Source organism: Caloenas nicobarica, chromosome 2 (assembly GCF_036013445.1).
Source record: "Caloenas nicobarica isolate bCalNic1 chromosome 2, bCalNic1.hap1, whole genome shotgun sequence".
Classification (NCBI taxonomy): domain Eukaryota; kingdom Metazoa; phylum Chordata; class Aves; order Columbiformes; family Columbidae; genus Caloenas; species Caloenas nicobarica.
Window position 1 is genome coordinate 163,631,528 of NC_088246.1, and position 23,306 is coordinate 163,654,833.

Here is a 23,306-nt window from a genome sequence, read left to right on the forward strand (position 1 = left end):
GCTTGGCTGAGCTCTTCCTGAGTCTTCATTTTCTTTTGAATAACACAGGTGCTCAGCTGGCCAAAAATATCACTATTATGGCTAAAAAAACAAACTGTAGAAAGAATCAACCTATATGTCATCTACTCATTCCCTGGGGACACCTATGATGATCAACCCATCCCCTTTCCACAGCAGCACATTGCAAGTGCCAAGAGTTCTCCTTTGCAGGACACAAACCTGATATCCTGGACTTTTATCCTTGCTTTGGAAGCCTTTCCTCTGCCCCTCATTGGACCAGCCTTCATTTTATCACAGCAATCCAATTTGTCATAGGTTAATCATTTATTTTCCTTTGCAGCCACTCTCCTTGGCACCGGCAGCACTGCATTTACAAACGTGGTGAGGGCTAATGTCTGCCCCCTTTGTGCTTGTTTTACAGCAGTCTGAACTTAGCTAACTGTTGATGGACACAGAGTGCAACTGTATAAGCCCAGGGAGCTCCTTAAGCCCATATTTTATTTATGCCAAACCACAGATGTGATCTTCTCTCCTGCTAAACCCTGTTGGAAAAGGAAATGCCTCCATTCACTGTGTTCAGAGACAGGAGGTCTGAAGCACAGCCGTGATAGCCCCAATTTAAATGTTTTTCTACCCCTTTCCTCTCATACTGACAAAAGCATTCCCCCCCTTTTTTTTTTCTCCCCTTTCCAGTTTTGCAACATCAAACCTCGAGGGAAGGAGGGAGCGGAGGAAAGACCCTCTGGAAACCCTTCACATTTCTCTTCCTCACATCCCCACAGGGGTTTCCCACCTCTCGCATATCTCTGCCAGACTACGGCTGGTTTGTTTTCCCCTTAATCCGATCACTCACCAGGGAACAGATGCAGAGCAGAAGCAGCAGCTCAACAGCAAATGCTCCTCACTGAGGAGTTTTCCTCACACCCACTTCCCTCTCTGCACCAATTAAGATGAATCAGCCGAAAGCCCATCTCTCCAAACCACCTACGAGCGAGCGAAGGCCCTGTCATCAAGCAGATAAAAGAGCAGATAAGCAGCTTTGATGGCTGTTCTTCCTCAGATCACCTGCCAGGACCTCTTCTCCACCCCATGTAGCCCTGCCAGCCCCCACCACTATGCAAAGTAACTCAAATGAGGAAGCTGATTCACTTTCTTCCTCACCGAGGATCAATACTCTGTTGGCTGCGCATCAAGAGCTTGACTCATCCCCAGGAGAAAGCACGATGTGGGAAGGTTTCTGATGAGCGTGGTTCGGTCAATGGCTTTAGCGCCTGCAAAAGATGCCCATGTGGAGCTTTATGTTCCCATGTCTTCAGGATGTTGATGCAGAAGGAACAGGCAGGGACTGAGCCCCATGGGATCTTCCAGCTGCTCAAACAACTTATGTGGGGAGAGGTATTTCTTGTACACCTCCAAGCTATATAGATTAATAGAATAGTTTGAGTTGGAAGCGATTGTCAAAGCTCATCTCGTCCAACCTGCTGCCATGAGCAGGGACATCTTCACCCAGCTCAGGTTGCTCAGAGCCCCGTCCAGCCTGGCCTGGGATGTCTCCAGGGATGGTTCATCCACCACCTCCCTGGCCAACCTGGGCCAGGCTCTCACCACCCTCAGGGGCAAGAATTCCTTGTCCAGCCTGAATCTCCACTCCTTTAGTTTAAAACCATCACCCCTTGCCCTATCACAACAGGCTTTACTAAAAAGTCTGTCCCCAGCTTTCTTATTGGCCCTTTTTAAGCACTGAAAAGCCACAATAAGGTCTCCCTGGAGCCTTCTCCAGGCTGATTGAGATGGTCCTACCTCCTATCACATCTCTCCAAGGCTCATCGGGCTGGTGTTTGGTGGAAGGGGAAGCTCAGTGGAGCTCATGAAGTTCAGCAGAGTTCCAGATATGGGGCTGAATGACCCCATGCAACAGGGCGGGCTGGAGGGGAGGGAGTTGCTGCCTTCAACTTCTTCCTGGTGGGCAGGTATAGCTACAGAGAAGCCATAGCCAAACTCTCTTCAGAGGTCCACAGAGAAAGGACAAGCAGCTGGTCACAAGACACATCAAGGGAAATTCCAACCAGATATAAGGAAGAAAAGTTTGCCAGGGCAGTGATTAATTGCCAAAACAGAGATCCTGGGATGTGGTGGAAGAATCTCCCTCCCTGGAGATACTGAAATTTGACTGGAGAAGGCCCTGAGAAACCCAACTTTGACCCTCTTTGACAACCCTCTTTGACCCTTTGAGCAGGAGGTTGGACTCAAGCCCTCTAGAGACCTTCCCAAGTCTCAGCATTTCTGGGAAGAGTCTGGGCATGGGCAGCAGATGCCAAAGCAAGACAAGAGAAACTTCTCACTACCTCCCACCACCCAGAGGTTTATCTTTAAGAGTCACAGTATCAGAGCTGCCCTTGTGCCATCAAACAGTGCAAGACATCCCCAGCCAACAGGCAGAGAGAGACACTCTCCAGACCCCAAAAGGCTTTTTTTTAAAGCATCATTACGTAGTTAGAGCAGCCCTAAGCCCGTCCCAGTATCAGCGTGAACTTTGTTCCTGGTAGATTCACCTTGAGGTCTCATCCCAACCAATATGAACAACAGGCTTTTATGAAAAGCACAACAGTAACCCAAGAATTTACAGGGGAAGGTACCACTTCTGGTTTTGCCTGAAGTCAGATCTTCCCTTTTCACTTTTAAGATTAAAAAAAAGAAGGAATTAATTACAAAGGAAAAAAAATGCTAAACTTACATTCCATTAGTCAAATACTGGCAAAAAATGCCAGTATCTTGACTTTGGGCTACAAAGTGTCTTAGGCAAAGCACAGGCTTTTCCGTACCTACAGAAAAGGCACTTTATTGGAGAAGCTGAGTTGAAAACATCCCTGGAAGGGCCAAGGCACGTAGGGTTGGCCTGAGTACGTCAGCATTGCTTAGAGTCACCAAAAAATCCAAAATTGGGAGAGGGAACATCCTCTCAGAGGTGTCTGTGATGGGGTCATGATCCTGCTTCTCCACAGGGTCCTGAGCAGTGGAAAAACCCCGTCAGATGGGGCATCAGGCCACAACTGCTGCTTCGTGACACTGATGCCAACGGTGAGTAGCTCAACTTCTCCAATCCATCTCATTTGCTCATGGCCAAGGGCCATGAGAACACTCCCCAGGACTCATCAGTCTCTCTTGAAAGCTTAACTGTTTCAACACATTGTCTTACTCCAGTACAGGTTATTTGATACCTGATGAAACATGTGAACTCTCCACCTTGTGCTTGCTTCACACCTCCCATGAATTTAGGCTTCCAATCTTGATTTCACTGAGCTTTTTGACAGAAATGGCCAAGCCCCATAGAACCGGCTCACAGGACAATACAATCCAGGGTAACACCCTTTGAGAAAAAGATGCTTCATTTAAGCTCCTGAAGATTAGCCAATAATTACTGTTTAGCTGACACTGGCAGATCTTTGCAGACCTGATTTCCAGAGCATCTGACCATGGCCAAGGAGCCCCTGCAGAGACCCATCTGCCAGCCTGGACCTCCTCGTTTGCAGCAGCACAAGAGGCAAACACAAACTTCATCACCTGAGCTGTCACTGGACTTGATCCACCTCCATTTTCTCCAAGCATGGCCTTTTGGAGAGAAGCAGGATGCTCTGATAGAGGTAGAAGAGCTGTTGAGGAAAGCACAACCTTCTAAGTATGAAATACTGCCAGCAGCCACTTTCTGCATCCACCACCCCAGAAAAAACAACAAAAAACACCAACTCCCACAAAACAATAATGACAAAAAAACCCCACCAACCACAACAGCAAAACAGAGTGAAGATGGACAGGACCATGTGGGACAGCAGTTATCCAGCCTTTCCACCCCAGTAACCCACAGCACTGACGGGAACCTACTGGAGGAGAGGCCAAGGACCAAGTTACTAATTTTCCCCAAAAAATGTAATAGTATTTGCTTTCCAGGGTGATTTTTCCACAGCTCCCCCAGTAGCTGTTCCAACTGCTGCAGCTGCTCTTGCTAATGCAGCTCCTTTCTCTCACATGGTGCTTGACAGACATTTTCCTCTAGGAAATACTTAAAAAAAAAATCTATTGGTTCAATGGAAACACCCACAGTGCTCATCCATTTGCATCTTGCTCCCTTTTTATTTTTTGTCCTTCTGGAAAACAGGAGCACTGTTTCACTAGGGGCTTGGCTAGAATTATTCCTTTACTCAAGATGGAACTAACTCTCCACCACAGTTAGTGGTGAATATTTGCTTTAATCTCTTCCAAAAGCCAGAAAGCATTTAGCAGGGTGGGCAGAAAAACCTTTCCATCCATTGGGACCAAACTGGTCACCCTCTTGTTTCACAGGTACAAATCCAATGCAGGGGTCAATACATGCTTGGCAGCTCCTGCTCATTTCTTGTGCAGCTGATAACTGGTCTGCCTTTGCCAGAAAAGTAAACCTTGCCACCATTCAGACTGATTTAAATCCCCATCTTAGGAGTCAGTTGCCTCATTAAAACCAATGTGAGCTCTTGGGGCTTGGAGAGACGGTCCAGTTGGAGTTTCACAAGCTGCCATGTCTCAGTCAAGTGATGGAGCACATTCCAGTGCAGTTGAGAGATAAAACAGCTTTGGCTTCGTCCACACATTTTCCCTTTATATTTGTCACGACTCTGCTATCATGCAGCAATTCAATTTTGGTGGCCCAGTTTTGTATATGGGTCCTTAGGGACCAAGCACAAATGGTTTTTGAGATCTGCAGGCAGACTCTTTGCTTTAAGGCAAAGGATTTCCTATCAAGCCTGATCCCGTGCAGACAACTGAGCACACACAGACCCCACGATAGAGTTTGAGCCCTGGCTCGGACCTCTGCACATCAGCTCACAGCAGAACCGCACCTTGGATGGGTTACAAAACAGCCTCCAGTCACCGATACTCAGAAAAATATTGCTTCCACTTTTAATGAAATGCATTTCAAGTCCTTGACTTCCAACTAAAACAGCAACAGTTTAAACACAAAGAGCAAGTTGTTGTAAACGAACATGTGGGAAGCACCGAGAGCTTTGGACTGTAGCAACCTGAACATCAGCCCTGAGATGACAAGAGGCTTTTCTGCCAAAGCAACAGCTTGTTTACACCTGAGATTCTCTGGCATGTAGCTAACTCATACCAGGTACATGTTGATATTTTTTTTTTTTCTCTGAAAAGCAGCCAATTAGGCAGCAAGCACCAACAGTTTAATGCTATCGGTCCCTGCCTGCTCCATGCCCAGCAGGAACAGACTGGGGATGATGCAGCCTGGTGACCAAGCTGTGATCCAAACACAGGCACAGCTCCAGCGAGGCTGGTACCACCGCACAATCACATCCCACGGGAGCCTGGTCCGGCCTCATCCTTTCCCATTGCTTAAATCCGTGGTTGGACAGTTTAACTTTCTGCTGCAGACGCAGCGAGCTGGGCCAAAGCCAAACAAAGCAAGCAGGGGGAAGAAAATACAGCCCTAAATGAGATGTCCTCTCCCAGACCAAGGTTTAACCACACAGGAGTGATTAAAGTACACTTTGCTCATGCCAAGGTGAATTTCATCCTTCCAATGCGAAACCTGTTGTATGCCAGTATCTTCCCCTCTCCTCCTTCTCATACCATGATAGTCACTCCCTCCCACAACATTTTTTTTCCATTTTGACTATCCCTGACCCAGGCCCAGGTCTTATGCCACAGTTGCCTGTTTCAGTGCTGTCATTGCCTTGTGTTTCTCCATCAGGCCAATTCAGAGAGTCTGAAAAGGGCAGCAGAGCTCCACTGCATCAAGGAGATAGGATTAGATATAATCTCGTTTTATCAGCACAATTAAGGCTCTCGTTCAATCTTCTTTCCCAGCCTCCAGGAGGAGGAAAGAAAAGATCCAAAGCACTTGGCAAGTCTGAAGAGGAATTAAAAGTTCACATGAAAGTCACTGCAGTCAGGATGAGTCTTGCAAATCAGCAATACCTATTTCAACTAAAAAAAAAAAAATAAATTGGTGTTTTCTTTTGTATACAAGAAAAGGCACAAGATACTCATATCAAACTCTTTCATTAGACAACCTCCCAGGCCCACCCCTGCAACAGCACATAAATAAAGCTTTCCAACAGCACCAAACGAGCACAAGGCAACATGAAATGGCTCAGAATTCAAAGTCCTCATCAGCCATGTCGATCGCCCAGGCAAACTTCTCCCTCTGCGTCTTGTTGTAGATCTTCTCGATGGGCACACCAAACTTCTTGCACCTGTACAGACCACAAGACAGCAGTGGGGATGTGAGACCCATCCCGCTCTGCTCCCACCACAGATGTCCTCTCTGCTCAGTGTCCAGCATCTTTTATCCTTATGCCCAAGCTCCTTAGGAAATTACCTTTGCAGATTTTTATTGCTAGGGGCACAAAACGACCCCTTCTTGCCCTAAACTCAGAAGGGACATTCTGCAAATAGCTATTTGCAGAAAGGGAAGCATCATCTTTGGACTTTGCTCACCTCCCCCAATATCTCCAGGGCTTAGGCAGGTTTCTCTGGCCAGATGAATTTTATTCCTTTCCAAAGGCTCAGATGTGTTTACCCCCTTCCCCAGGCAGTGCTAGGTGATCTGTACATCTCTAGAGGAAAATCTGCCCCATATTATGCTCAAGACTTACCAAGCAATGCTAATCCTAGGGTCCAGGTAATTCAGCTTGGACGTGCCCAGAGCGATCTGCTTGTTCTCCTCCTTGTCCGTGGCTTGGACGTTCAACTTGGCCAGCTGCTCTTCCAGTCTCTTCAACAGCTTCTTTTTCTTCTCCACGTTGCTGAGGGTAGAGGAAGAGCAACACAGACAGTATGTTAAAGGGGAAGAATCAAACAGAGGTGAGATACAGAGCAGTTCTGGTCTGCTGCTGCCTGGGAGCACGATGGGAAGCCAACAAGTTCCAGCTTACAGCAGCCCCTACACTCACCTTAAGTCCTATAAGGCTTGAGCCTAGGAATACTCCAGAATGGCAAAGTGGAAGATGCAATTCAGCACTAACCCATTTCCCAAGTACACTGACCTCATAAGACTATTTTAAAAATAGAATTATTATTACCAAAGTGGGGTAAGCACAAAAGCCAGAACCCAAAGACCACATCCTCAAATCCAGGCTCCGTAAGCAAGTACCATCTCTGACCACCTGCTCTGCATCTCACCAGTACAAGGCATGAGCAGAAAACAAGAAATCCCAGAATAAAACATAAACCACAAGGCTTGTTTTTCTCCTCCAGCCTTCTGCCTCTGGGCAGCAAGTCACATGTGGGGTCTGAGAAGGGAGAGAAAAATCTGAGGGTGGTGAGACCCTGTCCCAGGTTGCCCAGAGAGGTGGTGGATGCCCCATCCCTGGAGACATCCCAGGCCAGGCTGGATGGGGTTCTGAGCAACCTGAGCTGGTGAAGATGCTCACGGCAGGGGTTGGACTGGATGCAGCTTTGAATGTCCCTTCCAGCCCAAACTGTTCTATGATTCTATAAAATTTGGACAGACTCCATGCACTGACTACTGCAGAGATCAGACAGTCCACAATCCACCACTCAAGTCTTCCACAAAGAAAAACATGTATCAAGGTCAGTCTGTGTATCCCCAGCTCCGACCTCAAGCTCAGCATCCTTTGCACCATGGCATTTATAGGACAATTCCAAGTCAGCAGCTTGGCTTGAAGTCTCAGTATTCAGTGAGGTGTCCTCTCACAAAGAAATCCCCCTAAAGGAGATCTTTGAAATCCTGCTATTGCAAAGAACCATCCATAAGACCTCCATCATCCAGCCAGGCTGCCATGGGACAGGAGGCGCCTGGTACCCAACAAGGATAGAACCATTTTGGAAGAGACCCTCAAGATCATCAAGTCCAACCATTAACCCAACACTGGCACTAACCCATGTACCTAAGAACCTCATCTAGAGGTCTTTTAAACACCTCCAGGGATGGCGACTCCACCACTGCCCTGGGCAGCCTGTTCCAAGGCCCAACAACCCTTTCCAGGAAGATATTTTTCCCAATATCCAATCTAAACTTCCCCTGGTGAAAACTTGAGGCAGTGTCCTCTCTTCCTGTCGCTTGTTACTTGAGAGAAGAGACCAGCACTGTCCATATTACAACCTCCTTTCAGGCAGTTCAGAGATCAGAAGGTCTCTCCTCAGCTCCTGTTCTCCAGGCTGAAGCCTCAGGTCCCTCAGCTGCTCCCATCACACTTGTGCTCCAGCCCCTTCACCAGCTCCATTCCCTTCTCTGAACTCTCTCACGTCGTGACATGTCAGTTCTGATGAGCTGCACATAAGGTGTCAGACTGCACCACCCCCATCTGCACAGAGATGCCTCTGCAAAACCAGATAAGGAAGAGTCACTCACACTTTTGCTTTATCATCTTTTGTGTCTTCAAACTCATCTTCAGCATTTTTTAGCTCTCGCTGGGCTTCCTCCACCTGTTGCTTCTTGGCATCAATCTGTGAAGGTAAATACAAAGTGAGCCCATGGTCCTGTCCTCCTTGGGGGTTTCAGCTGCCTCCCTCTTTCCCTTTGCCACATTGCTCCTCAATTTCTCACTAGTTTGACTCCAGAGCAAATAACTTGCCCCTGCAGTATTTGCTGGAGCTCAAGCATTTCTTAGTATCTTGCAAACAAAATCCTTACAGCATAGATGCCAGAAACACTTGCAGCTCTTATCTGTTTATCTTGTGGAACTGCCGGCTCATGACAGTGCTGGAGTCCTCTGCAAAGTCCAAGCTCACCAGCAGAGCGTGAACAAAAGCTGAGGACAATTAAAAGTGGTAGTTTGAAGTATTTGCATAGTAGACCCATGAAATTTCAGCTGGTCCTCTTGCAAACAGCCAGATGGGAAAACAAATTTCCCTGGTCCTGAGCCAACTGTGCCACCACAAAAGGCACCCAGCTTGGTTTTAAGACACCAAGTGATGTAAAAGAATTTCTGTGCCAAGTGTGCTTCATCCAGCATTTGAGCTTACCCCATATCTCTCCACCCCTGGGTTGCGAATGTCTCTGCACTGATTTAAAAAGCCACTCTTCCTGGCTCACTCCCTGTCATGCTTGATCAACGTCATGTTATCAAGCATCAGGTTATTCACCCTCCCTCTCCCTACCCAAAAAAAGAAAAATATCAGAGGTGAGATAAGGTGTGGAGGCTCTCGGTTTGGACTGTCTCACCTTGGCCTGGAGGTTTTGCATTGACTTCTCAAAGGTTTTTGGTATAGACCTCTGATGGTTGCACAGGATGGCCACAGCTCTGTTAGCTCGGTTGTAGGAGAGCAGCTTCGCAGCAACATTGTCTTCAGCTAGAAATAAACTGAAGCATCAGTATTTGTCTCTTTTCTAGGAGCTAGAGAATCACAGAATAGTTTGGGTGGGAAGGGACCTTCAAAGCTCATCCAGTGCCACCCCTGCCATGAGCAGGGACATCTTTACCCAGATCAGGTTGCTCAGAGCCCTGTCCAGCCTGGCCTGGGATGTCTCCAGGGATGGGGCATCCACCACCTCTCTGGCCAACCTGGGCCAGGGTCTCACCACCCTCAGCGTCAAAAATTCCTTTCTCACTTCTAGCCTGAATCTCCCCCTTCTTAGTTTAAAACCATCAGCCCTTGTCCTATCACAACAGGCCCTGCTAAAAAATCTGTCCCCTGATTTGTTTGCCTTTCCCCCTCTTTCTCAGGAGAGATCAATACTGGTTGTTGAAACTGGTGAAGGCCACTTAGAGCATCACTGAATTTGATACTGTGCCTCACCACTCAGGTATCCAAGGCCAGCAAAAATAATGTGACCACCAGCAAAACAAAGGAAGGAAAAAAAATACATCTTGGCTATTAATTGGCCAAGGTGTTGCTGAGCAGGTAATGGTTTTTCACTAGGCATGGGTCCCAACATGCTGCAAACCCCCATAAGCTACATCCCACCCTACAACGTGGTGCACGACCTGCCAAGGAGGAGCAGGCAGTTCTAGGGACCCCAAGGCAAGGGATGGGCATCTTTGAGCCTATTGGCTACGCAATGCAGCTGCTGCTACCACTCTTAGTAACTCACGGTTAGTGAGCGCCTTGAGCTGCTCCTGCAGGGTGATGGAGGCATTGTAGGTCCTGAACACTTTGGCGGTCAAACCATCCATCAGCTTCTGGAGGTGTTTGTTCAAGGTGCATGTCTGGTGGAAGGAAGATATGACAAAGTTGGGGGAAGGTAGGAAGAGAAGAAGCAGAAGCCAGGACAATAAATCACTTGCTTTTCAGACAATCACCTTCTGCCTAAGCAATTGAATTAGGTATTAAGTCTCTTGTAGCTTGCACATCTACTTGAGGGGTCAGGCTCTCATCTACCAATAATTGGCACAAATTCCACCTAAACTCACAAATAATTTCTCTGGAAGTCAACAATTTCTGCCCATCTATGTCCAAGACGACACATCTCTCATCCAATATCATATCCTGTGTATATCATACCTGATATCTCTGTCCTACAGAGCACATGGGTCTTCAGTTGGGCTGGAAACAGAAGATGCTAAAAGGAGTCATCTGGGGTTTGGAGGAAGGCTCATTTGTACCAAGCAAGCTTATCACAGACAAATCCTATATAACCAGAGAGGAGCAGCCTCTTTGGAGGAAAGACAGACACATGGCTTTGTAAGGGATGCGGGCAGAAGGGGAACATGGGTGGCAGCACCCCGTACTCCATCCTGAGGAAGAGGAAGAAGGAGATTTTTGCAGGGCAGTGGCTCTGAAAGGAAAGCTGCAGCACATCTCTCCAGCGTCTCTGTGCTTTGGCAGTCTCTCACACTTCTGCTGAGCCCTGGCAAGGTGCGAATGCATCAAACAGCCAAGGTTTGACACCTCGAGAAATGCCCTGAGCAACGCGTGTCTGGGCAGGCCTTCTCAGGATAAAGAATGCCCAAGGAGATGAGTTAGAGGAGGGAAGGAGCAGAAAGCCACCTCCTTAGCAGGGACATGAGCTACTTGTGGGTGCAGGCAGGCAGCCAAGCCTGCATTCAGAGAAGCAGAGATGGCTACCAGTGCAGGAGAAGGATGGAAAATAAAAATAAAATTTAAAAAAAAAATATCACAGCATCCCAACAGGGTGTTCCAGCAGTTACAGTGGTGTCTGTGGAGAGGTGATAGTTAAAACCAGGGTAAGAGATGACACTGAGGTAGCACCACAGCCTGGCAACCTGCATGCTGGACAAGGGTGTCACGGGTTATCTTCTACTCCCTCTGGGCCACCAGTGCCATTTCAAAAGCTTAGAGGTGACAACTCACACTGAGCCGGTCAAAGAGGTCATCTGCTGGATCCTTGTTCCTCATGAACATCTTCAGGTTCTTGAACACCTAAAGAGGAAGAAAGGATGGCCCTGATGAGAGACAAGGAGAAGACTGCTCCCAGACATCTCCCTCATCTCCATCTGCCTCTTCATCCAGACAGACTCTGACTCAGACTGGTGCAGTACACATCCTACCACACCAGCCTTCTCAACTTCGTGGAATAATACAATAGTTTGGGTTGGAAGGGACCTGTCCAGCCTGGCCTTGAATGTTTCCAGGGATGGGGCATCTACCACCTCTTTGGGCCAGTACTTTAACTCATAAAAAAATGTCGTCTTCATGTAAAGCCTGAATATCCCTTCTTTTAGTTTAAAATCTGCTATCCCTGGCACCCCAGTTTCCCCCAAAACACCATTAAAATCATCTATCCCATGGGCAAAGCAAAAAACATCAATAAGGACAGTTCAAGTCCTAATGCCTACTAGTCAACTGAGGATGCTCCAGAAGGAGACAGGACTTCTTTCTCATGGTTCACAGGGTCAAACAACCTTGAAAACATTATCTCACAGTTTCTCACCCTTCTCCAGGCCAAGGTCAGCATGTGTGTGTCCTCATCACCCAGCACCATTGCACCTCACAAACATGCTGCCACCATGGTGTTTAAGCAGAGGAGGCATCTTTGCAATAGATTTCAAATGCAGTTTTGGGACCGATGACCACAGAGTGAACCAAGCCACCCAACTAACCTCACACCAAATTACCATGCTGGCCACTGCCTCCATTTCTGTCCTACTCACCAGCTTCTCCACAGACACTTTGTTGTAGTAGCGGATGGAGTCTTTCCCAAGGAAGTCGAACTCCACCACATGCTCCTGCCCGTCCAGCTCCTGGTGCAGTTTGATGTGCTCCACGCGCAGCGAGCAGCAGCCGACCGTGTCCGCGGTCTCCCCTTCCTCCTTCTCATTGCCAGCTCGCAGGGCCAGCTGGAAGGAGAAAAGTCATCCATCCCAGTCCAACGTAATCATAGAATAGCTTGAGTTAGAAGGCATTGTCAAAGGTTATCCAGTGCCACCCCTGCCATGAGCAGGGACATCTTCACCAGCTCAGGTTGCTCAGAGCCCCGTCCAGCCTGGCCTGGGATGTCTCCAGGGATGGGGCATCCACCACCTCTCTGGGAAACCTGGGCCAGGCTCTCACCACCCTCATTGTGAAAAAATTCCTTCCTCATGTCCAGCCTGAATCTCCCCTCTTCTAGTTTAAAATCATCACCTCTTGTCCTGTCATAACACTCTCTGCTAGAAAGTCTGTCCCCATCTTTCTTATCAGCCCCTTTTAAGTACAGAAAGGCCACAATAAGGTCTCCCCAGAGCTTCTCTTCTCCAGCTGAACACCCCAACTCTCTCAGCCTGTCCTCCCAGCAGAGCTGTTCCAGCCTCAGGTCATTTCTGTGGCTCCTCTGGCCCCTCTCCAACAGGTCCATGTCTGTCCTGTGCTGAGGACCCAGAGCTGGATGCAGCACTGCAGGGGGGTCTCAGCAGAGCGGAGGACAGGGGCAGAATCACCTCCCTTGATCCGCTAGCCGGGCTACTTTTGATACAGCCCAAGATACAATTGGCTTTCTGGGCTGCAAATGCATGTTGCCAGCTATGTCCAATCTTTCATCCACTAGTACCCCCAAGCCCTTCTCTGCAGAGCTGCTCTCAATCCCTTCATTCCCCAGCCTGTATTGCTACTGGGGATTGCCCCAAACCAGGTGCTTGGCCTTGTTGAACCTCATGAGGTTCACACAGGCCCACTTCTCAAGCTTGTCCAGGTCCCTCGGTTATAAACAGTGGATGTGGACACCAAGGGATGCAGGGGGGAAGCTTTCTCAGGACAGTGCCTCAAATTGCTGCTGGGACCCTGGTGGAAACCAAGCAGTGACTGTCTCCAGCAAGAGGTTATTTCCCTGCTCTAAGAAATCCTAAAATATCCCCCCAGAATAAAGTTATCCAGGTTTCCAGTGGGGCCTTTGCCATCATGCAGAGACACACATGCAGGTAAAGTCCAGGAAGGACAATACAGCCCCTGCACTGCCACACAACTGCATCCTCACACAAGCATCAGCAGATAGTAGGAGTCACCATTCTCCACGATCATTGCCAGATGTCTCATGTGGAGCAACCCTGGCTTGTACAACCAGCAGACACCAAAAAATACGCAGGGTGAGGTGGATCAGGTAAGTTAAATCCCAACCTCCACATTAATGGGGGACCTGGGTGCCAAGGTGAGGGTGTAGGTACCTTATCAATGAAGTAGAGGGCCACTGCTCTTTGCCGGTTCTTCATCTCCTTTGACTTCCAATCAGCTCGGTACTGAGCACGGATTTTCTGGACAACACCCTTTAAGCGTCGGGCTACTTCATACTTATGCCAGTCTTTCTCCCCCTGGTAAAAAAAAGAGGCCAAAACCCAGTGTCCCATCTGCCTTCTGCCCCTACCAGTCAGACCCTCTTCTGGGAACACCTCAAGCATCTAAATACCCAACAAACCCCATTGGTTTCTTGAGAAAAATCCAAGTGGAAAAAAAAAAATCAGAGCACAAACAGCTCATCTAGGGTTTCTGTGCCCTCTGCTGGCTGTGCTGGACCCGGGATCCTGGTCAAGTCGGAGCTGCTCCAGTCTGCAGATGTCATCCACCAGGTAGGAGCCAGCACACTGCAAGTGGTCAAGCACATGGCCCCTCTGCTGCTTGGACACCAACGACACGGACTGACACAATACACTTGCTCAGTTGTGCCCAACTTGTACAGTTCCCTTATTTTCTTTGAAGACTGAAAATAGCTTTAAATCACCTTTCCCTCCCCACCATGTTCACTCCCTCCCTCATGGCACTACGGATGGTGATCCCAGCTGTCCCTAGCCTTTGTTTACTGGCATAAATGAATTTAACCCCATAGACTCAGGTCTTTGTCGATGCTCTCAGCCCTTGCCTGGCTCTTGACATCCTTCCCTGGACACACGTGAGCAGCACAGGGATGGCTCTGCCAGTCGCAAATCCTTTCTCTGGAACAGGCTTGATGCTTAACAATCATAGAGTCATTTTAGTTGGAAAAGACCCTCAAGATCATCGAGTCCAACCATTAACCTAACACTGGCACTAACCTGTGTCTCTAAGAACCTCGTCTCCACATCTGTTCAACCCCTCCAGGGATGGTGACTCCACCACTGCCCTGGGCAGCCTGTTCCAATGCTTTACAACCCTTTCCATGAAGACATTCTTCTTAACATCCAATCTAAACCTCCCCTGGTGCAACTTGAGGCCATTTCCTCTCATCCTATCACTTGCTACTCAGGAGAAGAGACTGAACCCCCCTCATTACAACCTCCTTTCAGGCAGTTGCAGAAAGCAAGGTCTCCCCTCAGCCTCCTGTTCTCCAGGCTGAACCCCCCAGGTCCCACAGCTGCTTCCCATTTCTTTCATTTCCCCTCATCACCCAATAGAACACCAATTAGTGTACCCCCTTTTGTTTGGCAGGGCATGCTAGGGGAAAACACATTTTGTTCCCATGCCAAATCTCTGCTTTCCCCTGATCTTTCCACCCGGCAAAAAGCCAGAGGCCCAAAAGGCAACAGCTCCGCCTGAACAGTAGCATCACTCCAACCTTCAGCTTGGAGCTGGGGTTCAGCATGATGTACTTTAAAGTATTCTGGATGTTTTCTGTCCACGAGGCCAGCCAGGTAACTGTGTTGTCAAAGCGCACTTCCTTCCACTTGTGTCCTTCTGGTGGCTTGGGGATCTTGGAGTTCCTGTGGGCAGAACAGGATTACAGTCCTGAGATCATGACGAAGAAACAGGTCATCAGCTCAACTGCTCCTTTACTGTGAGCCAAGGATGGTCAACATTTCGCAGCATTACTTGCAGAAAACACACAGCCCACCCAAAATTGCTCCACAACATGATCAGGTCTTTATCCTTTAGATGCTGGGGACAACAGGACAACTTGCTGGGTTGGTGGGGGGTGTTTTGAATCAAGGCCACAAGGTCTCCATATGGGTGATTAAGGCCAATCCAACTCATAGCTTAGAAGGCAAACGCTCTTAACCCCATCACTGCTTTTCCTCCCTCTGGTGACAACTTCCAGACAGCACAGGGGACCCATAAAATAAGGAGGAATGGCCTACTTGGAAGAGGAGCAAAGGACTTACCTGCAGCCTTTCAGTGCTTAAAAGAGATTCAGGGTTGATGTGAGGAAGAAATTTTTGACACTGAGGGTGGTGAAACACTGGCCCAGGTTTCCCAGAGAGGTGGTGGATGCCCCATCCCTGGAGACATCCCAGGCCAGGCTGGGCAGGGCTCTGAGCAACCTGAGCTGGGTGAAGATGTCCCTGCTCACAGCAGGGGTTGGACTGGATGAGCTTTGAACGTGCCTTCCAACCCAAATTATTCTACGATTCCATGACAAGGAGTATAGAGCCCTCCCTTCTTCAGAGAGGCTGTAGGAGCACTGCAGCTTTTGCAGTTGATGTTGGGTGAACAGTGCAGGCACCAGTGAGAGATGGTCACCGCTGAGCAGCTTCCCTGGCCACTGAGAAACAAAAATTCAAACCTAACTGCAAAGCAGATATTTGGAAGTGATCAGGAGGCGACACAAGGTCTTCAGTGAGCTCAAGCCTGACAGTGGGCAAAGCAATGATTGTAGGAGAAAAAAAAAAAAAAAAAACAAACCACCACCAAAACACCACAGGTCTAGACAGAGAAGATGTGGTGTTTACCCCACTCCCAAATGCAACTCAGCTTTTGGGAGGTCAGCCCATCCCAAGGAGACTCACTTGCTGCAGTTGATGATAACATCCTCTGGCATGATCCTCTTCTTCAGCATGCCCATTTTGGGGTGGTCGCCACGTCCACGGAACAGCCCCGGTGGCTCGGTTTTGAAGTTGCCTATCTTCTCCCGGTGCCCATCAAGGATGCAGTACCCATACTCCTCCTGGATCTTATCCGCCTCCTCCTTCAGTTTCTGAAACGAGCACCATCCCACAGGATGAAACCAAAACCCCATGACTTGTGCCTACCTATTCTTACCCTCCTTTCCCAGGAGAAAGCAAGGCTGGAAAGGTGGAGTTCCAAGGGTTGGAGGAAAACACGCGCATTGGTCCAAGTCCACTCCCAACAAAGGGCTCATCTCCACCCACTTTGCAAACCCTTGCAGTGATGCTGTCCCCACAGGAGACACTGACGGAGCAAAGTCTGTGTATCACCAGCCCCTTAGCAAGGTACACCATCCTCTGGACGGGGCAGGGCCCCAAATCATGGTCCAAGGACGACTGATACCCTGCAAAGTCATGAAACACGCAGCCTCTGCAGATAAATTTAATGAAGGAAGGTGTGATAGTCATGGAGAAATGGAGCTGGTCTAAAGGCCAAAAAAATCCCAGGTCACCGCATAAAACTAGGAAAGGAAACAAGCAGGAGCTGAAATACCCCAAGGTGGTCCCAAAAAACATGTCATCCAGCCCCAGATCCATAGGAATCCCAGATATCATAGGAAACAGTCCTCGCCTGCTTCTCCTCTTTGGAGAGTGCTTTCCGTGCCTCACTTTTGTCCACAAAATACTTATGAATCTCAGTGAAGTCACACTTGTCCAGGTCTGTGATTATCTTCTGCTCCATCAAGGTCATCTCCTGAGTGAGAGATTAAAGGTGCTGGGTAAAGCCAGGAGGTAAAAATCAAATCTGCACAGAGCTGCTGCCTGTGCCTCCGCTTCACAGAGAAGGAAAGAGGTCTACGTGCCAGTTCTTCAGAAAAAAATCAGAAGGAAGCTGCAAACCCACCTATCCTAGCCACATCCACCCAAGGATGGACAAAGCTGCCATGGCAGGAGGTCAAGCTGCCTCTAGACACCTGAGCCTGCACCCACAGCCAGCTCTGGGGTGGAGAAACCTCCAACTCTTACTGGGGAAACAAGTGGTCCACAAGCAGCTTGCAGGAGCTGAAGAAATCACACTAAAGATATTTGAAACATGTAAATTTGCCCCAGTAAGGGTTCTCATTTGTGGACCAAGCCACGGTGCTGTGGGACTGTGATGTTAATCCTTCAGAGGGAAATGTGCCCCAAGTAGCTCTCAAAGCTGTTTGCAAGACCCAAAACTTGCTTTCTTTGGTAGCATCCCTAAAACTCAGAGGGCGCGACATGAAGCGCTACAGGATGCTGCAGACAGCAAGCCCCAGCCCAAACCCACGAGGGGCAAGGAAATAAGTCATAACATTTAGAATCTCATAGTTACATGATTATAAATAAAAAAGTAAGCCACAAAAAACCCTCATCCCCTCCCATCCCACACTGCAGCCTATAGTCTGCTGAGGATGAAAGGTTTAATACTGAATGTTTAATATGAAGGATGGGCAGTGAGGAAACCCCTGCAGGTTAAGTACCTTCCTCCAGTCATTGAAAAAGTTGTTCTGGAAGATCTCCTTGGTTGTGTATTCGTGATCAAGCATTTTGGCATAGAAGGTGGCAATTTCCTCCGTGGCCAGGCTCAGCTTCAGGGGTTTGCCTAGGAAAAGAGAGGACCTTTAGTTATGTGGACAACCCAAACCCAGAGCCACATGTCACCAGGCTCATCATGGTGCCAAAACACGGACATGGGGCAAGAATAGACACCGGGAGGACTTTAGCATCCTCTTGTACCAGGTACAGCATTATCTGCAGATCAATACCCAGAGCACTGGACACAGCAGGATGCTGCTGCAGCCCATCTACCATCACATGCTTCGTCTTCTTCTCCAGAAGAGCAGAAATCCTGATTTATGTTAAGGTCACTAAGCCATAGCGCTTTCAGCAGCCACAACGCCGTGATGAATCCCAGACTAATGGGTCCACAGGACAACACAGAAAAGTTTGCTTTCTGACCACAATCACTTCCAGAACCACATGCTTGCAAAGGTTTCATCTCAAATACTTTCCTGCATGGATGGAGCCATCATGGGAAGCTCAAGGCTGAGATTTGTGCAACAGATACAGATGCAAGAGCCTCTCACGGTTGATTATTTCTTCAAGGTGGCAAAACCACCATCCCCTCCTGAGCTCTTTGGCAAGAGCAATCAAGTCTAGTGAACCCAAGGAACATCTTGGCTCTTCCTAGGAAACCAATACTTTGAAATAGCTTTTCTAGACAAACTGCAGGAAAATCACCCTGCAGAGCTCCAGGGGATGGTGCAATCCTACCTGCAGACACTTTGGTTTCTGGGGTTCCTGACCTCCACCTGAACTGTAGGGCATGGTGGGTCACAACCTTATAGCAGCCCCACAACGACCTACATACACCAGTTCAGCCATGGTCCCTTCTTATGTGGGGTTGTTACCTGTCCATAAACACTTTTTTATCCAAGAACGGTGACACCTTTTAGCAAATGAACCAACGTCACCCAAGATCTGAGGCCAAAGCCACCAGCTTAGATGCAACCAACACGGATGGGTCTCCAACAGCTCAGAGGCCACAGAGGAGGTCCAAACCCTATGCAGGACTTGATACAACTGCCAGGGATCCTCCTAATAGGGCCAAAAAAAGTCTCTTACAGCCCCATCGATGTCCCAGCAGTGCCCTCTGGTGACAGCATCTCCAAGAAGCCTCATTTCCCCAAATTGGCTTTTTTTTTTTCCTACTGTAAAACACCCACAACGTATAGGAAGCTCCACTGAGGGGGCTGAGGAAGACCAAGACTCCATGGGGCTGTGGTCCCTTCTCATCTCCAGCATCCCTTGGCCAAGCTTCAAGGTTTTTGTTGCCTCCTCAGGCTGCTCTTCACAGGCTACCCAGGGAAGTGGTGGAGTCACCATCCCTGGAGGTGTTTAAAAGGCATTTAAATGAGGTTCTTAGGGACATGGCTTAGTGCTAGAGTTAGGTTATGGTTGGACTTGATGATCCTGAGGGTCATCTTCATCATGTCTTCCAACCAAAATGATTCCATGATTCCTTTGCTCAGTCTATCAGAAAACACTCCAGGGATGATTCTGTCATTCCAACTTGGAGTGCAAATGATGTGTCAGTCACTGAGGCCATGGGACAGGCAAACTGCAGCTCTCAAAAGCAAAAATCGCATTTTCCCAGCTCACAGAGAAACCAGGCTTGAGTTAACTTAAAGCTCAAACCCAAAATGTGTCCTAATGAGGAAAAAAATGGTTTTGTTTTTTTCCTCTCCAGTCCATCTTCAGAAGAGCTACATAAGGACCTCACATGAAGTACTGTGTCCAGCTCTGGGGTCCTCAGCACAGGACAGACATGGATCTGTTGGAGAGAGGTGAAAGGTGGCCACAAAAATGATCCAAAGCTGGAACAGCTCTGCTGGGAGGACAGCCTGACAGATTTGGGGTTGCTCAGCCTGGACAAGAGAAAGCTCCGGGGAGACCTTATTGCAGCCTTTCTGTACTTAAAAGGGGCCAATAAGAAAGATGGGGACAGACTTTTGAGCAGGGCCTGTTGTGATAGGACAAGGGGTGATGGTTTTAAACTAAAAGAGGGGAGATTCATGTTGGATATGAGGAAGAAATTGTTGCCCCTGAGGGCGGTGAGAGCCTGGCCCAGGTTGGCCAGAGAGGTGGTGGATGAACCATCCCTGGAGACATCCCAGGCCAGGCTGGACGGGGCTCTGAGCAACCTGAGCTGGTGCAGATGTCCCTGATCATGGCAGGGGTGGCACTGGATGAGCTTGGAAGGTCCCTTCAACACAAACTGTTTTATGACTTCGGGCAACAGCATTGCCATGAATTGCTTCCTCTCGAGGAACTCAGGGTCCAGCCCCACCACTCCACCTCCTGCAGCCACAAGAGGCTCATTAGCTCCCCAGTAACCCCATAACTCCCACCACATGCAAACCCCTCCAGCTTTAACCCAGGGTTCAGGCTTTATCCAACAAGATATATAAGCTCTTTAATAATTTGTGGTCCACAATACTTCCCCCCGCCCCCCTGCAACCATACAAGAGAAGATTACAGCTCTTTGCCCAGGTAGGACAACTCCATATGCCCCAGGTCCCATTGTAAGGTGGACATACCATCATAATAAAACTGCACATCATCAGGCAGCGGCTCATAGAGGGGGGCAAAGTAGGGTCCTCTGTGCTCCAGCTGGGTCCACTTCACTCCATCTTCTTTCTTCTCCTCTTCCCACCTGGAACAGACACACAGGAACCCATGAGACAATCCTAACCCTGGGGTTTGGTACCTTCTCCCAAGCTCACCCCGGGAAGATGCTTTGAGCAGTGATGGTTGCCACAAAACCCAGGTGAAATCCTGTCGTCCCTGCTACTGCCTCAGTTTCCCCATTCTTTCAAAGAAGGAAAGCTGCAATGCAACCCAGGGAAAGGTGTCCCGAGGAAGGGGACACGCTTGGTGCACTGACACTGAGGGACACGCGGGAGACTGAAGGGATGGATCAGTCAAACAAAATCACGTGCACAGGTAGAGACCCCACTGCTGAGCCGCAAAAGCTGCTCATTTTGCACAGAAAGGGCTAAAAGCACTAAAATGCTCCCTCCCCCCAGCCCTCATTGCCTCCTTTTTTAAAAAAAGAGCATTAAAAACTTAAACAAGAAACAAACAAACCAACCCCCAAAGGTTCAGAGATTCATGTGTGTATGCCAGAAATAGGCAACACATAACATTCATGAATATTTATACCCATGATATTAATGCAAATAATATCTTCAAGCAACTCTCCCCCCTCCAGAGCAAACAGGATTTTAAAGTCACTGCAAGCTTAGGTGTTAAATGAAGACTTTTTTTTTTTAAACTTCAAAAAATAATAAAAATAAAAAGGCAAAACAGCCACTCTAAAAATCAGAAGAATAGCATTAAAAGAGATAACCCAGGTCAGGAGCAGAGGAAAAAATTCCACTGGAAGAGCGCAGCCGACAGCAGGTCACAGGACGGGCAGGGGATTCTGCACCCCTGCAGCTCAGCACCAGCCCATTAACCCCAGCAGCTCCAGTAAAACAAGAATTGCAGTGAAAAGACAGCAAGATTTAACCCTTGCGGGGAAGGAAAAAAAAAGAAAAAAAAGAAAGCTCATGTTTCTCGCTCAGCAGCGCCCCGGAAGTATTTCTGACCTTCCTCCTCCCCATGGGAAGCGGCATGGAATAAATGAAACGCATCAAAATGTGCATTGTGCCAAGAAAACATAAGGGGAAAAATATAAATAAACATATATATATATAAAAGAAAAAAAAATGAACAAGCCACAGAGAACATCTCTCAGTTGGCTGAAAATACCTGAGAGACAGGCAGGCACAAGCGTGACTTGCGGGATGCAGCAAGGGCTCTGTATCTCCTCCCAAATCCACACGATCCCCCCCATCCCATCACCCACACTCACCTGCCGCAGCCCCCCGAGTCCTCCCGCAGGCAAACGGGGGTGAACCGGGGGTGACGGACCCTGCGGCCAAGCAGCGAGGAGGCGAGACGCCGGTACATGCCACCAACGACCCAGAGGGACGACGAGGCTGGTTGGGTGTCCGGGTCACCCCGAGCATCCTGCACCGGCACCCTGCTACCCACCGGGACATGCTGGTACCCAAGGCATGGCCATGAGAAGCCACCACCGTGTCCAAACTAGTCCAGATTGTGGCACTCCCCACGTGCCAGGGTGCTGCAGCCTTATGGGAAATGTAGTCCCGGAGTGTGTTTTTTCAGGGGCAAAAAAGCTGGAAACGGAGTTGACGCCTTGTACCGGCTTCTCGCCTCCGTGCCAGGCTCCAGCTCCTCAAATAAGGGGGAAAAGCTTGGCAAAAAAATTTGTATAGTCTCATTTTTCCTGCCACACCACACCTCACAAGAGCCTGTCCCAAAGATCCAGGCACCCATGGGCATCTCTGTCTGGCACCTCCATCCCTGGCACCTCCATGCCCTGGAGCTCCCCACAACCTGGATTTGTGACCTGCTCCAAACCATCCAGCCCCCTAAATGCTCCTTTTTCTGCTCCAGATATTGGGGTGCTCTGGGAGAGAGTGACACCAAGTGGATAAAGTCGCCACCCCCCTGCCACCTCAAAAAAAAAAAATAATACAGCATCCATCAGCCTTGCTCATACACTCTTTTCTCAATGTTCTCCTATCAAAAAGCTTGCCTGGATCATCCAAAAACTCCTGAAGAGGGGAGGAAATAAACTGCAGCTGCTTTATATCCTCTGCAGCTCCCCAATACGGCTCCAGCTGCCTTGGAAGCTGTTTTATTATATTACAGGAGGTTGTGCAAATTCCACCAGCCATGAGCATCTCCCTTCCTTGGCTGGGCACCAGCAAAGATATTTCAGGAGGAATATATATATATATTGTATTAACTGTTATAAGAATTTAAAAAACATATTATACAAATACTATTGTGTATTTAGGACCTCCTGTCATCTCTCACCCCCTGCCTCCTGCCAAGAGTGGCAAGTTCAAGGCTTAAGAAAATACAGAAGAGCAGTTAAAAATAGTAATAAAAAAAAAAATTGTCACAGTTTTACTCTAAGAAATAAAACTAAAACCCCAATTGCATCAGTGTCAGACATGCACACAGGCCAAAGGCACAAAGGACACTTACCATTTCCACTTGTTTTCTGCCTCTTCTTTCTTTTCTTCCTCTTTCTCTTCCTTTTTAGCCTTTTTATTGTTCTTTTCTTCCCCTTCTTCCTTAGATTTCCTTTTCCGGGTTTTCTTTGGGGCCTCCTCTTCTTCACTCTTCTCTTTGCTCTTCTTCCCCTTCTCTTCCATTTCCTCCTTTGGCTTTTTCTCCTTGATTTTCTGCTTTTTCTCTTTCCCTAACACGTTTCCCTTCCCCACCTCATCCTCCTCCATCTCCTGCCCAACCTCTGCGCTCTGGCTCTCTCCCCATCCTTCATCCCCTTTATCATCCACCTCCTCTTCTTCCTCCTTTACTCCTTTTCCATCTTCACTTTCCTTTCTCCCATCTCTCTCCTCCAGTCCCTCTCCCTCTTCTTTCTCTCCTTCCTCATCCGTCTTCTCCAGCACTTGCTCCTCTTCAAGCGTTTTTTCCTTTTTCTTCTTCTTCCTCATCTTC

General features: G+C 48.4%; 1 protein-coding gene across 1 annotated transcript; it reads right to left on the minus strand.

The window, feature by feature from the left end:
- Positions 1 to 4,931: 4,931 nt before the first annotated feature.
- On the minus strand, positions 4,932 to 21,889 carry TOP1MT (DNA topoisomerase I mitochondrial). Its single transcript, XM_065627775.1, has 14 exons — positions 21,622 to 21,889; positions 20,303 to 20,418; positions 17,684 to 17,805; positions 16,810 to 16,932; positions 16,080 to 16,267; positions 14,912 to 15,056; positions 13,551 to 13,694; positions 12,066 to 12,251; positions 11,266 to 11,334; positions 10,046 to 10,160; positions 9,176 to 9,303; positions 8,363 to 8,457; positions 6,645 to 6,794; positions 4,932 to 6,242 (listed from the first exon to the last, which is right to left on the minus strand). Exons 1-14 carry the CDS (start codon positions 21,717 to 21,719, stop codon positions 6,140 to 6,142), a joined length of 1,782 nt encoding a protein of 593 aa, XP_065483847.1. The 5' UTR covers positions 21,720 to 21,889; the 3' UTR covers positions 4,932 to 6,139.
- Positions 21,890 to 23,306: the final 1,417 nt, after the last annotated feature.